Source organism: Barbus barbus (genome assembly GCF_936440315.1).
Source record: "Barbus barbus genome assembly, chromosome: 31".
NCBI classification, from domain to species: domain Eukaryota; kingdom Metazoa; phylum Chordata; class Actinopteri; order Cypriniformes; family Cyprinidae; genus Barbus; species Barbus barbus.
The window spans coordinates 9,600,984-9,617,338 of record NC_136759.1 but is presented as its reverse complement, the minus strand read 5'-3'; the positions used below and the strand labels follow the sequence as shown (position 1 = coordinate 9,617,338).

The following is a 16,355-nucleotide window of genomic DNA, read 5'->3' as shown; positions in this document are numbered from 1 at the left end:
TGACAATGTCAGGAACTTAAGTCTAGCATTGATTTGCTGTTTATGGACCCAAAAAAAAAAAAATTGCATTAAATAAAATATAATGCAAAATATGATATACTACCATTCAACATTTTTTCAAAGTTTCTTATGCTCACAGAGGCTGAATTTTTTATTCATCAATGCAGTAAAAGCCTTAAATTTGTAAAATATCAATTGAAATACCAGTTTCATATTTGAATAAATTTTAAAGTAATTTTTTCCTGTGATGGTAAAGCTGAATTTTCAGTCACATCATCCTTCAGAAATCATTCTAATATCCAAATTTGGTGCTCACTTCTTATCATCCATGTTGAAATCTGTAGTTCCGCTTAATATTAGAAACTGTGCTTTTTCAACATTCTATAATGAATAGAAAGTTCAAAATATAAGTATTTGTTTGAAACAGCAATTTTTTGTAACCATGTGCACTGCCCTCCAAAAGTTTGGAAACGCCCTAGAAAAGTGGGGTTTTGGACAATATTGGCATAAATCCCTTTTAATTTGTGATCATTTGCACTGATAAGGGACAACACAAACTACGAAAACATTACATAAACAGTTTATACATAGAAAAAACTAAAATTTTCGATTAATCAAAATATCCAGCATTAGCAGCTATTACAGCTCTGCATAATCTGGGCATCCGAGCTGTCAGTTTACTCAAACATTGACTTTGAATTGGTAATCAATTGTTGAAGCTATTAAGGTGTGCTGACCCAAAAATCTTTTAAAAACCTGGGCCAAGTTTAAACCAGTAACCAGGCATCACAGCTGGCAAAGGGGCATGTGTGACTTTGACACGCATATATTGCCATTATTATGTTTTATTGGTGGTCTTCAATGATAATGTCAAGTTACTTTAATGTATTTGCACCAAAACATTATAAGGATTTATGCTGATATCGTCCAAAACCACACTTTGCCAGGGGTGTTTCCAAACTTTTGGAGGGTAGTGTAAGTGTGTATTACTGTCACTTTTGATCAATTTAATGTATTCTTGCTGAATAAAAGTAGTAATTGCTTACAAATCTTACTGACCTCAAATTCTTAAATGGTAGTGGATGTGTGGCTTAAGGGTCCAAAAATGTTTTGGGCATACTGATGGCTATATTTGGTGATTTTCCAGGCTAGGTGATGTTTGTATGTCTTACCTGTAGACTTTAAATAGATAATCCTCATGCAATCAAAAATGCAAATGACTTTGTGGTAAAGTAGGCAGTCTTTGAGTTGATCCACAATGTTGGCACATAACAGAATGAATCTAGTGTCCAAAATGAGGTATAGTGGTAAAGAAGGAAAACACAGAGGGTTGCCAGGCATAATGTGAGAAACGTGATGTAGTAATATCCTTTTGATAGTTAAGAACAATGAGACGCTCCATGATATCTGGCTTTGTTTGTCCAGTCCACATGGTTCAACAGTAGCTCTCAGAAAACATCACTGCTCCCTCTCCGGCACACTGGGGTAACGCTGGCACATCCAGCCCATTCAGAACCTGCTTTCGGGCAGAGATGTAGCAGTATGCCTTGCCTTTCTTTGCTCCGGGATGGTAGTGATGCTGAACAGCCGCTTGGGTGGCTGTGGGCGTTGGTTCTGAGGACAGCTGGCTGCCACTGTCCAGAGGGCAGTCTGGAGAGCAGGCTGGGTCGTGGTGACACCGAGGACCTGCACCTCCCTGCTGCGTGTTGCTACCTGTATTACGTTGGTCCTCCAAAATGCTTATTCCCAATTTCCATCGCTGCCATTTCTTTTTGATTTCTGACTGTACCTAGAATCAAAAACAGGATACATACCAGGGTTATTATAAAATTAAAATAGTAAGAAAACACATTCAATGCTTAAAATCAACAAACTAAATGAAACCTGTTTTAATATTTTATTTCAGTTAATGTTTAAGTACTAAAATAACTAAAGCTAAAATTAATAACTAAAATGTAATAAAAACTATATAGACAGATAGTCATTTAAAATAATGGTTTTCTATAATTAATATACATTAAAATAATTTATTTCTTTAATTCACATTTGAATTTTCATAAGTCATCACTACAGCCATTTCTCCAGTGTCACATGATCCTTCAGAAATGATTATTGAAGACAGTTGTGTCGCTTAATTTTTTTTTAGAACCTATGATACTTTCAGGACTTAAAAAAAAAAAACAAAAAAAAAAAAAACAGTATTTATTCAAAATAGTGAAGACTTTTATTGTTAGAAAATATTTCTATCACTTTTTACCCGTTCAACATCCTTGCTGAATAAAAGTATTAATACATTTAAAAGAAAATATACTGACCCCAAACTTTTGAACAGTACTGTATATTACAAAAGATTCTATAAAAAAAAAAAAAAAAAAAAAAAAAAATTGTTTTTTTTAAATAATTTTATTCACCAAAGAATATGCACCACAACTGTTTCCATCATTGATAATAAATGATGTTTAACAAAGTTCGGGAGGAGCACGTCAGATACTTAGCCTAATTAGACACAAGTGGCACGTAATACCTCCAGGTAATACCAGCCGTCATACCTCCATTCATTTGACGATTAATCAGCATTCGGTCCGCCCCTCTTGCCATTACATCACAGACTCAGCTTCTCCCGTCCAAACCACGAGACCTATGCTGGGGATCTTTTCGGATCCTCCGGCCAATCTGCCGGCCCCAGGATCGGTCTTTCCCCACCAGACACGGCAGCTGCTCTCTGCTCAACCAGCCACACGCTCTCCTCCACCGGCGTCTTAAGCCCGATTCTGACGGTAATTGTTTCTCAGGGGGACGTAAGTGATTTTCACCATATACAGGGGGTAGTTGGTGATTTAATTGCCATCCGAACCCAAGACGTCTGTGTTTTTCTCTCACCACCTCCGTAAAAATCCCCGTATGAATTACCTACGGTTTTTGACAAACACCAAGGTGGTGTGGTAATTTAATTGCCGTCCGAATCCACATCTCTGAGTTTACGAGAAGGATCGATTCAAAATTCAGCGTTTAACTCCTTTTTGAGCACTCCCGAACACCGTACGGTAACTGTTGTACTTCGGTGTCATTTGCATAAATTTTATTTCTGAAATGATGGAAGTATTCAAAAGAATAATTCTTCATAACAGCTCCACCACAAGCGAGTGAGAGCAGAAAGAGAAGAAACGCATGTAAACATTCGAAGTGGGTCGTTATTATGGCAGCGGCAAGTATGCAATACCATTTTGAAATGTGTATTATAAACCGATATATATCGCGTATAGTTATATACAACTATAGCGTGTATTTTCCTATTTTTAAACAGGAGATTTAAATAATCAAATAATAAATAGGATTATACATTAAAATATGCTTGGAATAATAATAATATATTTTACATAATAAAATTCATTTTATTTCATTTATAAAATTAATTTAGCTTGGGTTGAACAAATAATTTTTGCTTGGATGAAACAGCAGCCACGCTAATTATGTCTCTATTTGTTTCTCTGTTTCTACCATGGGATTAACATCCTGTGGTAACTAGGAATTACAGAAGCTTCAGTCTGGATCCAACCCTTAAATAATCTGAGATGACTGAACACCTGAGAAAGATAATGCCAACTCCTCAGAGGATGCCAATATAAAGACAACATACAGAATTACCCAATTTTGCCATAAGTTAAATATTAAGGTTCTGCAATATATAAATATATTGTGGAAACTTAATTTCCCATAGAGCTGCTTTGCGGCGATTTGTATCGTAAATCGCTATACAAATAAACTTTAACAAACTATTGGATATGGAAATAAATAGTTGCCATTTTTTTCAAATTCTCCATTACGTTCAGCCGTTTCACTGAAATAAACTGTTCAGCTTTCCCCTAAGCGACGCAAATTAAACGAGGGTTCACGATCAGCTCTTCATTGACCGCCGTCTCCGCATTAGCCCATTGGAGTGGCTGATAGGAAATTCTGGGGTAGAAAACACCTAATTGATTTGTCAGCTCCGCATAACTACGCGCTTCAGCATAAACACCTTGATTCCCCTCGACGAATTCTCTCCCAATAGTAGGACATTGATCACGCAATCCATGATAAATCATGGGTCTTCGCACCTGGCTGGCAAAAGTCGACATCACCTCAGCTTCCAAGCCATACCTATCCGTTCGGCTTACCCGTCCGACACAGCGAGCATTGATCTCCTGTCAGAAGCTGGCGAGAGCCTCCCGGCCGAGCTAACCTTGCCTTTTTCTGTCCGACTACCAGCAAAGCTTATCTGTCCGATGCATGAGTATGCACCAGTTGGATGACGGTAAAACTTCCCGACCAAACTTTACCCTTTCGTCTTTACGTGTCCGACACAGCGAGTCTTGATCTCCCGTTGGACGCCGGTGAGAGCACTCCCGGCCAGACACCTTACCTTTTCAAGTCCCAAGCTTGGCGATGCTTACCCGTCCAATACAGCGAGTATTGTGCTCCTGTCCTGTCCTCTAGTGTATTTTGGGGGGGAATCTCAGACTGGCGGCTGTCCAACATTGCTTTTGGGGGGTACTCTGGGTTCGGACAGTTCCCGAGCATGGAGCCCTTCCCCAGGACAGCACGCCAATAACGTATTACCATACTCGCCAAATACGCATTGCGTTTATCGTGCTAAATATATGCAAGTGTGAACTCGTGAAATCAGCATATTAGAATGATTTCTGAAGGAACATGTGACACTGAAGAAATGGCAGTGTACATGTACATAATTAAAATTGTTTAATGATGTATATTTAAAAATTTATATACAATAGATTCCTCTTACCTCTTTATTGACAAAGCAGTATAATATGGCCACCAGAAAACCCTGTGGGGCAACAGGAACTATTAAGTCAAAACGCATTAATCGTAAGGACATTCACAACATTCTAATAGTGCATGGTAAACAAAGTAAGTACACTGCATGAACTAGGCCATGTTGTGACACGGTCTGCTGTCTCTCTTGATTCCCTTAGTTGTACCTGAAAAGAATTGAAGAAGAGTTCAAAGAACAGGTTGACATTGCGAAGCACGCCCTCAGTCTGTTCCTCTGTCATCACAGCAAACACCACCTCATGAATCCCTAACAGAGGGATCAGGGTCAGTGTGGACTTGGCTAACCTGTGGGACCAAGAATATTAAAGACTCTGATTATTCAAAACACAATCCAGCCCATTTCACTTCAAAATGTCATCAGCTTTTTCTTTCAATCCCAATTTAATATGGTCAAGGGTTTATTTCTTTTTAGAAAGAATGTATTTTTTATATCAATTCATTTAATCTAAATCTTTTAGGTTTTTTAAAAGTTAAGGGAGATTTCACAGGCAGATTAAAATGACAACAGTGAATCAAAAATCTAACTGGCCTCTATCATTGTTACCAATGTATTGTCAGAGTTCAATCCACATTTCATTCCATTACGCATAAACAGGATATAAGCTTGAAGGCTAGAAATATAGTCTCTGGTGAGAAAAAAAAAATAATAAATTGAAATATTTCCTAAAATGGTTAAAACATCAAAAGCCTTCTAGGGCACTTTATGCGATACATTTCCATTTTATGTAATGTGGATGAATTCAGACAGACATTTTGCAAACACCAACATATTAAGTAAATCTGAAAAATAGACTGATGATACGGATGAAAATGTAAATTCATTTGTTGAAAAAAAGTCAAATTCTTACCTAAATTTATAATCTGTATATCTCATCTGATGTGCTTTTAATTTAGAGACGAGGATCTGAATAATCCTTATAAATATGAAAAAGTTCACCTGCAAAACATGATCATAATTCTTTTTAAATATAGTCACACATAGAAAGTTCAGTGTAAAGACACACAAGACTTCTCATCCTGTGTAATGAAGGAAAACGTATAAATTATTCCAACTAAGTGTGACGGATCGGCAGCCACAATCGTTTGAGAGTGCACTAAAACAGTTCCTCAACACAATCCTCAAGAATGCTCCAGACTAATGAGTCATCCATGTATAATACATGAACGAGGGTATATTTAACCGATTATTCATACGCTTCGTTCCAGACAACTCGGAACTCTCCAATCTCACACTCAAAATCATCCACTGGAACAAAGTCGGGGCAGATCCACATTTTCGTTCCATTGGTTGCTTTCAAGTGGAAGTGGAAGAATTCTGTGTTCTGAGTTATCTGTGAGCATATTTGAGTGACTATCAATACAATCAGAGAACAAATTCAAATTTAAGACAAATTGAGGTAATAACTCACTAAAATTGCCAAAAGGATTGGCGTTCGGATGATCCACCAATATGCCATATTTTCGTTGATCTCCCAGCACCTTGAGAAATGTGTAGGCACATTTGTAATGCTTAAGCAAAGCTGCTCTTAATCTTTAACCAAATGAAAGAAAGCTGTTGTATCAAGAATTTTGGCACGTCTTACCTGGTGTTCTCATATAGGTAACGGACAACTATCCAAGGCACCACAAAGAGCACAGGTGTTCCTGTTAAGAAAAAAATTAAATAATGAAATACAAAACAGCACAGCAAGATGAACATATCGGTATTTAATTCATTTTAAATTATAATTGATTGTTTTACTTTCAATTTCATGACAATTGTACCAAAAAAATAAAATAAAAATGCAAATTACACACCCCAGCCAATGAAGAGGTATACGCAGAGGTAGCTGTTCTCTGAGAAGACCATCAGCACCAACAGGTTGTGAAGATATAGACCTTCTACCAGTAGCCAATAGTAGTTTGCCCCAACACAGTACTGCATCAGGACCTGAGCCACACGGCAGCCTGGCATCACCTGTGGGAGTTTAATGGAGGTTTACTCAGAGATGGGGAGTAACTGATTACATGTAATCAGGATTGTGTAATCAACTTCCATAAAAATCAAGTATTTGTATTAGAGTATATTATATTTTATAATGCGCATAATCAGATTAGTTACTTTTTATAGATTACATGGTTACATGTTATTCACACAATGGCAGCAAATCATTCTTAATTATGAAAGCACCTCTCAAGCAATTAGACCATGTATGAAACAAAGGGATTCCCAAATGTTTTTTGACATGTGATATTTACTCGATATACATCTAATATTAAAATCATTTAACACATTTGCATGTTTACAGTTCAATGCTGCTTAATGGTCACATTGACATGCAGGTAAACAAATTAAATATTTATATTTTTAGTGTTCAAGGGTTTAAAAAAAAAAAAAAAAAAACGCATTTTACATTGATTAAATTGATTCTTAGCTTTTTATTAGCACAAACCCCCTGCATTTCTTACATTATGCCCAGTTTGGGAAACCCTGGTATAATATAACGTTTAATGCATTTTAGTGGGTATTAATTTTTTTTTTTTTTTTACTGTATATCAATACGGTATGTTTAAAACAAGTTAGATAAAAGTAATCTAAAAGTAACTAATTGTTTTACTCCCTTAGTTTATGTAATCAGTAATGGATTACAATTTGTAAATAATCTACCCAGCTCTGGTTTTACTGTAACAAACCATGTAGTCTCAGCCTCAGACGTCACGGCCCCCAAGGAACGTTGGCTAAACGTCTGATGCATATGGCACACTTTTCTGGAAACACTTCCGAATTGTCGAAGTCGTCATCTGACTGGTTGAATTTAACCGGATTTCCGGGAGATGCGAGTGTTGGGTTTATTTTCGGTCCGTCGGGAAACAAAGATGCCGTGGCGCCAAACCCCCTCACGAAAGAAGTCGTTGTGTTTACAAATGTGACGAACGCTTCTCAGAGTCAACTAAACACTGGATTTTCAAATGTATATTAAGTTCGCAGCATAGAATCTTTAAAATGCATCCGCGAGTTTCACACACTGGTTTCTTATTGTGACGACATTTCCATGCCCCGAAACGTGACGCTGTGAACGAAACAAACTGATTGGTTGTTTGACATGTCGGTCAAACGGCATCATGGCCTTGGCCAATGAAAGCGGCCATCTATTCCAGACCTTCAGCCGTCAGTCTGAGGTCTGGCTACACGAGATTACAAACCATGTAGTTTAATAGTTTTGCAGCAAGGGCGTTTCCTCCGAGGCGGCGAAATTGGAAAATAATCCACATTACAAAGATAAAACAAATATTATGATATGACAAAATGACTGCCTAACAATGATACCGGCGTTTAAAAAACAAAACAAAAAAAAAAACACTTGCCTCTCCTGAGTCCATTTATTAAAACTGAAAAATGTTGTCAAAGTGTAACTGGAACATGAATTTACATTTGATTTAAAAAAAAAAAAAAAAACAACAAAAAAAAAAAACTTCTGACTTTGCCTCCTCATTTCAGAAAAGCACGCCATTGTGTTTTGTGAAGTTTTGCAGAATGCCCTCAAGTAGTTGTGTGTAGGAGTCGTCACTGTATTTCTGCTTACCTGGTCACTCAGAACGATCGAAACATCTTTGTTGTCCCTGAACTCAGGAGCATCTTTCATGAGAAGCGCATCTCTCGTGAGGATGGACACAGCTCGCAGGATGAAGGAGGCAAACAGATTGGTGTGGATGTAATTACGTGTGCAACGGAGCTTCCTGCAATATTACAAAGACCACATTGAAACTGTAATTTTATTCACGGAGAGCTGAAACGGCAATTCTCCTGCCAAGCTAATGACCTCATGTTAAAGTACAAATGACTGGGTACATACATCTTGATACATCTTTAGGGAAATCATACATTCATTACTGCATGCTGCATACTTAGGGCTGCACAATTAATTGAGATGAAATCTTAATTATGATATGAATTTGTGTGATCATCAAACCTTAAGATTCAGTGAATGAATTAGGCTAAGTATATTATGATATATGATTTTTGGCCAACTCATATAGATCTACTGTGATGATTATTTCATTTTTTTTCTTCTGCATGCTATTTTCTTCTAGTCTTTATGAAGAAAAGCTGTCACTCACCTGAATATGAGAAGTATAACAAGGGCTAAAGACAAGCTGGCCAGGGATAGAGTGTAACCAATTGTGTACATCACCCTGAAATATGCCAAGATTATCATCTGATTCTCCTGTGAAGATAGCAAGCAAAAGAATACAGACATGAGTCGTTTTAATTCATGTGACTGCTCTGAAAGAACCTTCTTAGACGTCTTGCGTGGGACATGAAGGCAAAGCTTCAGAGCCTCAAGAAATGAATTCTTAGAGACTTTCAGACATTTTTCTAACTCTGCCTTACTGACAGCCACTGAAAGCCTCAGGCGAAGAGTAATGACTATAATCTAGATTATATAATAATCTAGAAGGGTAGGAAGTTAAAACTGGAATTTTAATTTGAATTTGAACAACTAGTGGTGGGCAAAGCGAGGCTTCGTGAAACACTGAAGCAGTTGAAGCAAATGTGTCGAGGCTTCAACACCCGTCTCTACAGTGACACCTAGTGGGCATTTTCAAGTATTGCTCTGAAACGGTATCGACAAAGAAACAGTTAAGAGAATTGACGAATTATAACGTATGTTGTGTTAGTTGGCCTATCAAGTGATTTAGGGGAGTGGTTAGTGTGCTCGATTGGAATGCAGTCTCCTTGGGTTTGAATCCTGGGGGAAGTCATCGTCACAAAATAATAAACAATTAAATTGTGTGTTTTTATTGTTCTGTTCTTGTAAAGTGTTGAAACATCGTCTGACATCTGAATGAACTCTTTGTGAATAAATAAGTGTTATTTTGGTAATGAAAAATAGACAAAATACATCAAACCACAATATCTTACTTTTTTTTTTACATAAAGATTTTTTTATTTAAAAATATTAATTGTTCTGCTGTTGATGGACTTAGCCTACTTTTACATATAATTTCTCCAGCCTTTGAAAAAATCCTCTCACAAAAACCCACGAAGTGAAGATGCGTTAACTCCACTTTTATACTTTGTGGGAGTTAGGTTGAGACAGATGTGCAATTGTGTGATTTGTTCCCGACCCTGTCAATCAAATGCAGAATCGGCAGGTATGCCATGTCTCGAAACACTTGTGACGCGCCCCGATGCTTCGAAGCGGCTTAGTCACGTGACATGGGTGTTTCGAATCACGCTTCGGAGCAGTGTTTCGAAACATCTGCGCTTCGGGATCTGAGAGGGGTCTGGCTGCAGACCGTGGGCGAGTGGAGCTCCACTCGCTAACAGGAAATACGTCACCTCCACATGAATAATTCAAAATGGCGTCGCTGTGAGTTCTTCAAACTTTAACTCAGGTAATTTTATCTTATCATTGCTACAATGGCGAACTGACGCTGTTGTAACGTTCAGTGCAAGCAGAACGCACAGGGTTTGGATGAAATTACGCACAAATGGATGAATGAACACGATGGAATTAGACATTTCTAGCGAGCAATGTTGAACTAATGCCTATTAACTGGGAGCAGTTTAGTGTTGGGGATAGGTGAATGCTACTCTCAGATCAAATGCAGTGGCATTAATTAATATTAGCATCAATAAGTCTAAGTGTTTCATTTTCCTTGTAGAGGTTGGCCCTTCGTACCATTGTGGGCAGCATTGTGCAACACTTACTGCCATCAGCAATCTATATTTTAGTGGGACCTATGCGAGTTCTGTGTAGTACAATGAAGAAAGTAAGTCAGCTGTCTTTCTGTAGGGGAAAAATATCTATTATGGACCTCCACATCCCCCCAACATGGCTCCCACCCTTGAATTGTGACCCTTTAGACAGTCTTCCTGTAAGGACCTACCCATTTGTACAGCAATAAATAAACTGATTTGAATTGGCAACATAACATGCTTTCTTTAAGGTCGATTCCACAGAGAAAGATGCACTTATAATTCCCACTGTGGACACAAGGGCATTTTTTGCTATAAGTGATGCATGCATTTTAAGAAAGTTTGTCAAGCTACACCGTTGATGTTAAAAAGAAGCATACGAAGATTCCTTTTTGCAACACTTATTGGAATATTCCACTTGACAAGTTGTCTCATTGCCAAGGCTATTCTCATAGGTGATGCTGCCACTCAAAAGAGGAATACTGTTCCTCGATTCACTGTATGCACAGCGGGAACGAGGCTTTGGCCACAAGCCCTACCGAGACATCTTGAGGTTACAACAGGATGATCTATTTTGGCAGTCATGTTCCCCTGACTTTTCAATGCTGCTTAGGAAAACTGCATAGATATAGAACCTCCTCATGTTCAGAGGATGTAAGCATTGTTGGCATTTCATGTTCAACCAAACACTGAATGTTCTGCATTGTTTGTGTTCCCCAGCTGAATCATACTCTGTGTATTTAAATGGTAAATATTCCTCGTAACGCTGTCTTGATTTTTATCAGGGCTGTTACACAACAGCTCATTCCTGGGCCATGGGAAGAACAGTCAGGCTTGGATGTTGAGGTAATATTCATTTACAGTACAATGAAAATGTACAAGAACAATATGTATAAGGTTGACCATCATTGTAAATTCTTCAAAATGGATGTTCTTTCTTCAAACAGGGACTACCCCTACAACATTTTGGGATTGACTGTGGAGTATTCATGGTTATGGTGAGTTGCCAAGCTCATTTTCAGGATGTTTATTGATGTCCACACAACATCCATTGTGTCCACACCATGTCCATTATGCCCATTAACGCTATTACTGAGCACCTCATTTTTATTAATCTTTGTGAATTTTTGCTCATACACAGACATGGCAAAATATCAGCCTTTCTGCTTTTACAGTATGTCTGGTACATAACTATGGAGGCAGCATTTGATTTCACCATTGTAAGTGAAGTGTTAACATAAAAATGTTTAATGTTAATTGTTTTGAATTACCTTACAACTGTTCTTATGTTCAGGATGACATGCCATATCAGATGGCTGCTCTGCAATCCTCAGGCTGGCTCTGACATGCCAGAGATTTAACAGCATTGTCAGCCAGGAGCAATTTCAACAGGAGGCACACTTCAGCTGGCTTGATAGTGAGTTCAAGAAGTGTGGTTGCCCCCTCTTGTTTTTTGTGGGTAATCTTACTCTCTTCGTGTATATAACAATTAATAAATAGCGAGTGGAGGTGACGTATTTCCGCTCTTGAGTGGAGCTCCACTCGCCCTTGCCCGGACCAACATGGCGGACGCGTCGCGAGTGGAGGTGACGTATTTCCGCTCTTGAGTGGAGCTCCACTCGCCTTTGCCCGGACCAACATGGCGGACGCGTCGCGAGTGGAGGTGACGTATTTCAGCGAGTGGAGGTGACGTATTTCCGCTCTTGAGTGGAGCTCCACTCGCCCTTGCCCGGACCAACATGGCGGACGCGTCGCGAGTGGAGGTGACGTATTTCCGCTCTTGAGTGGAGCTCCACTCGCCTTTGCCCGGACCAACATGGCGGACGCGTCGCGAGTGGAGGTGACGTATTTCAGCGAGTGGAGGTGACGTATTTCCGCTCTTGAGTGGAGCTCCACTCGCCCTATGTCTGCAGCTAGACCCTATTGCGGGATCTCGACACCGTGTCGAAACGTCAGTTTCACGTCAGCCATCCCTATGAACAACAGGAAGTGGAATTTACCGAATTGCAACTTGAATTCAACAAAGCCAGACAACTAATTTCAATTTTAACATAACATGAATAATTAATTAACGTGACTAATTATGGCCATTTCTTTCACAATTTGTTGATGTTCATCAACTGATTAGTCATTTCTCTAAACTAAGATTTCTAATGGTCAAAACAGTTAAGTTGAAAACAAATCTTTATTTTACCATACAGTATAAAGGAGGTCTACTAAAAAAAAATTGACTGTCATATCCTTTTTAAAAATACTACAAGGAAATACTCTTATTCAGCAATATGCTTTAAATTGCTAAAATGTGAGAGTAAAGACATTTATAATGCTCCAAAGATTTCTACTTCAAACAAATGCTGTTCTTATGAACTTTCTATTCTTTTTAAAAACAATCCTGAAAATATATTATGATTTCCGCAAATATATATTAAGCAGAACAGCGGTTTTCAACATTGATAATACAGCATGTTTCTTAAGCAGCAAATCAGCATATTAATGATTTCTGAAGGATTATGTGACACTGACAGGAGTAAATTAAAACATTAATATGGAAAACAATTTCAGATTGCAATTATATTTCACAATATTACCGTTTTTGGTGAACAGATAAAACGTGTTTTGAAAACATTAAAACAAAAATATTACACAGAAAAATGCAATCTGCTAAAATATACTAGTGGTCTTCAGGACCACTGATAAACCATATACACACTCATTTTAGGTTTCTTTCTCATTTTACACACCATTTCATGCTCTGTTTGGGGTCCCTTTACCTGATTCTCCTCATTGTCGTCTGCATTGCATTGTGAGTGGTCTCTCCACGTGTGGCTGTCGTTGACGGTGAGCCATTGTCCATCTGGACCACATTCCCGCGACACAAACCCATTACGCACTACAGAGGACAGTAACAGACAACAGCTCTTTGAGTTACTGCTTTCAAGCATGCCTAATATGGGAGAGTCCACTATGAACTTTATTAAATCAGTGTTGACTGAACACAGTCACAAATTATAACCAACAGCATAATTTATAATGTGCTAACAAAAACACCATTATATACGCATGTTCTAAAAGAATGCAACACTCTCTGAAAAAAGGTTCAAAACTGTCACCGAAGCAGTACCCTTTCAAAATACTAAATATACTGCATTTAGTACTACTAATGTTAATACCAAAATACTACTATGCACACTTTAGGTACAAATATGTACCTCCAATAGGCACCATTTAGGGGTAAATAAGGTACAAATATGTACCTTTTAGCTTTTGTACCTTAGGGTACCACCTCAGTTTGTACCTTTTTTTCTGAGGGTATATGGTTTTTATTCAGAACAGCTTAGAAACTGCATATAAACGTCCTGACACCCACTTACAACACTTTAGGATTATACCAACAGGTTTTGCATGATTCATACAGAAAATTATGTTTGTTGGATTCAACAAACATAATTTTAATATAAACAAAGGTTTGAAAATTCTGTCATCACCTTCATGTTTGGCTCCCATTGAAATTTCAGTCATACAATGAATGTCAAGGGAAACCAAAACTGTTTAGTTACATCATTCTTCAAAATATCATCGTTTACGTTTCACGCAAGTAAATTTAGGTTTGGAATGGCACAAGAGGGAGTGATGCCAAAATTTTGGGGTAAACTATTTCTTTAAGCTTTAAGATATGATGAAATTAGTGAACTGCATGAAATGTGCAAAACATTTTTATTTTTCCATGCCAATAGGCACTATTATTGGCAGCCATACCTTGATCATACCAAGGCAGATACCAGGGACACGGCACTTTCACAGTTGTGTTGGGAACTCCATCTGTCCAACAAGCGTACATATCAAACATGCTTTTGCAAAACAAACCTAATGGAGAAAATAGACAATGTGAATATGACACTGATTCACACAGGTTCAATACTTCATATACTCCTGTCAGAGCTTACATTATATATGAAATTGTATATCTAATTGTCAAATTCCATGTTAGAAGTGTGACGTTATCCTTATTGACACTTCTTAGGCAAGCAAGATTTATATTATGAGAAAGATTCATGACAAACATTTAGAGTGGTTAGTGAAACGTTCCTCACTGTGCGTTTACGTCTCTTTATAGACGTGGTAAATCTCAGCTAGATGTTTTCCGATGTTGATAGAGAAACACACACACACACACACACACACACACACACACACACACGGGATGAACTACAGCCTACCCGAGGGGGTGGGTTGTGAGCTTATCTTCATGATGCACTCGTTCCGATACCCGTTCCATTCTTGCACTGTGTCCTTCACCGTCTTCCCACTCACACTCTGAAAGACACATGACACCAGGTTACATCCATCTCAAAATGAAATCAAAATTGCCCTTATTTACTGCTTTGATACAGGTTTCTGGTCTTATTGTCCAAAATTCATCACCCTACATGCAAGAAATTCTGACTAAGAAAAAAAATGGTTCTTTAAAGAACGGTTCACTGAAAGTTTCTTTGATGGACCCAAAAATGGTCGTTAAAGCATCGCTGCAAAAACACTCTTCTGCAACCTTTTTTTGTTTATTACAATGAAAGACTGAAACCTTCAAGTTCAAAAATGACACAAAAGCACTATAAAAGTAACATAAGTAATAGGTATTGCAGGTCATATGAGATCTTTATGCAAGCACACACACACAGACTTGCTGTAAAATGTATGTTGATCAATACCTCAGCTCTGCACAGGACAGCTAGAGTGAGGAGGAAGATGGTGGAGGTGCTCTTCATCACTGAGACAGGTATCAGGGGCCATACATCTTAAAGCTGGGCCCTCGTCCAACCAGAACCAGGGTAGGCCATTCTTTCAGACCTACGTGCCACCAGCTGGACCCTTTGAACAGGATCAAAACACAGCAGACAATACTAAGGGAAACACAGATCTGGCAGTTTGAAAATAATTAACAACCAGATGGCTCCAAGCTCTTGAACCTGCAGCCTCTGTCTGCCTATACTTTGTGGCCTTATTAAATCTTCTGCAAAAAAAAAAACGTTACACATGAAAGTTGTTGTCCATCTGACCCACACCTGCATTAACTCGACATAGGTTTGCCACTTTTTCCTTAGACATGTGCATATGTACTTCATTCTTTACATAATCCAAACAAGCATTTTGTAAGCCACTTCAGAAACACCAGACCTGCCAGTAAAGAGTAAAAGTCCTTGCACACGGAGTATGAAATTTTCGTAAGCGTTTTTTAGTATTCGTCACCCTTTCCTATCAAAATGCTTGCTAAAGATGTGAAAGTGCAGGAAATCTAACCGAATTGAAACTTTCGTCCGTCATAAAAAAAAATAAAAATAAAAAATAATTGAGGCATTATGTAAACGTGACTGATACAACGTGAGGTTGTATTTATTTTTTAATGTTAAAAATTTTGGATGAGAATTTCAGACAGTGTGCAAAGACCTTAATTCAACTCAATTTTAAAAACAATTGTTATTTAATAACACTGATAAATGCAATCTTGAACTAATATCATTCATACATTTTTTTGCCATTTTAAGCTTATATAATTAATGTAGAATTTAAAAATAGCATAGAATCAGACATTTGAGCAATAACATTTGTAATATTAATTTTCAGACCATCGCTAAAATCAGTGAAATGACATTGCACAAACCAGAAGAACTAAATAGAAAATTCACAAAATACAGTGGTTTGGAACATGTATAGGGGAGGAAACCACATAAGATTAGTAGTTTCTCTAAAAATAAATATGACCTGTCAAAATTGGGTGACTGAGCTCTTTAGCAAACAACAAAATCCAGACACCGCTGCTAAATCTCAGCTCAATTGATCA

General features: G+C 37.9%; 1 protein-coding gene across 1 annotated transcript; it reads right to left on the bottom strand.

The window, feature by feature from the left end:
• Window positions 1-1,435: 1,435 nt before the first annotated feature.
• LOC306851561 (gastric inhibitory polypeptide receptor-like) lies at window positions 1,436-15,282 on the bottom strand (the record flags this gene model as incomplete). Its single annotated transcript, XM_079387895.1, has 13 exons — window positions 1,436-1,789; window positions 4,787-4,828; window positions 4,983-5,121; window positions 5,685-5,773; window positions 6,246-6,315; window positions 6,420-6,480; window positions 6,634-6,793; window positions 8,400-8,553; window positions 8,935-9,041; window positions 13,291-13,409; window positions 14,276-14,383; window positions 14,737-14,833; window positions 15,226-15,282. 13 exons carry the CDS (start codon window positions 15,280-15,282, stop codon window positions 1,436-1,438), a joined length of 1,557 nt encoding a protein of 518 aa, XP_079244021.1.
• Between the last annotated feature and the right edge of the window lie 1,073 nt (window positions 15,283-16,355).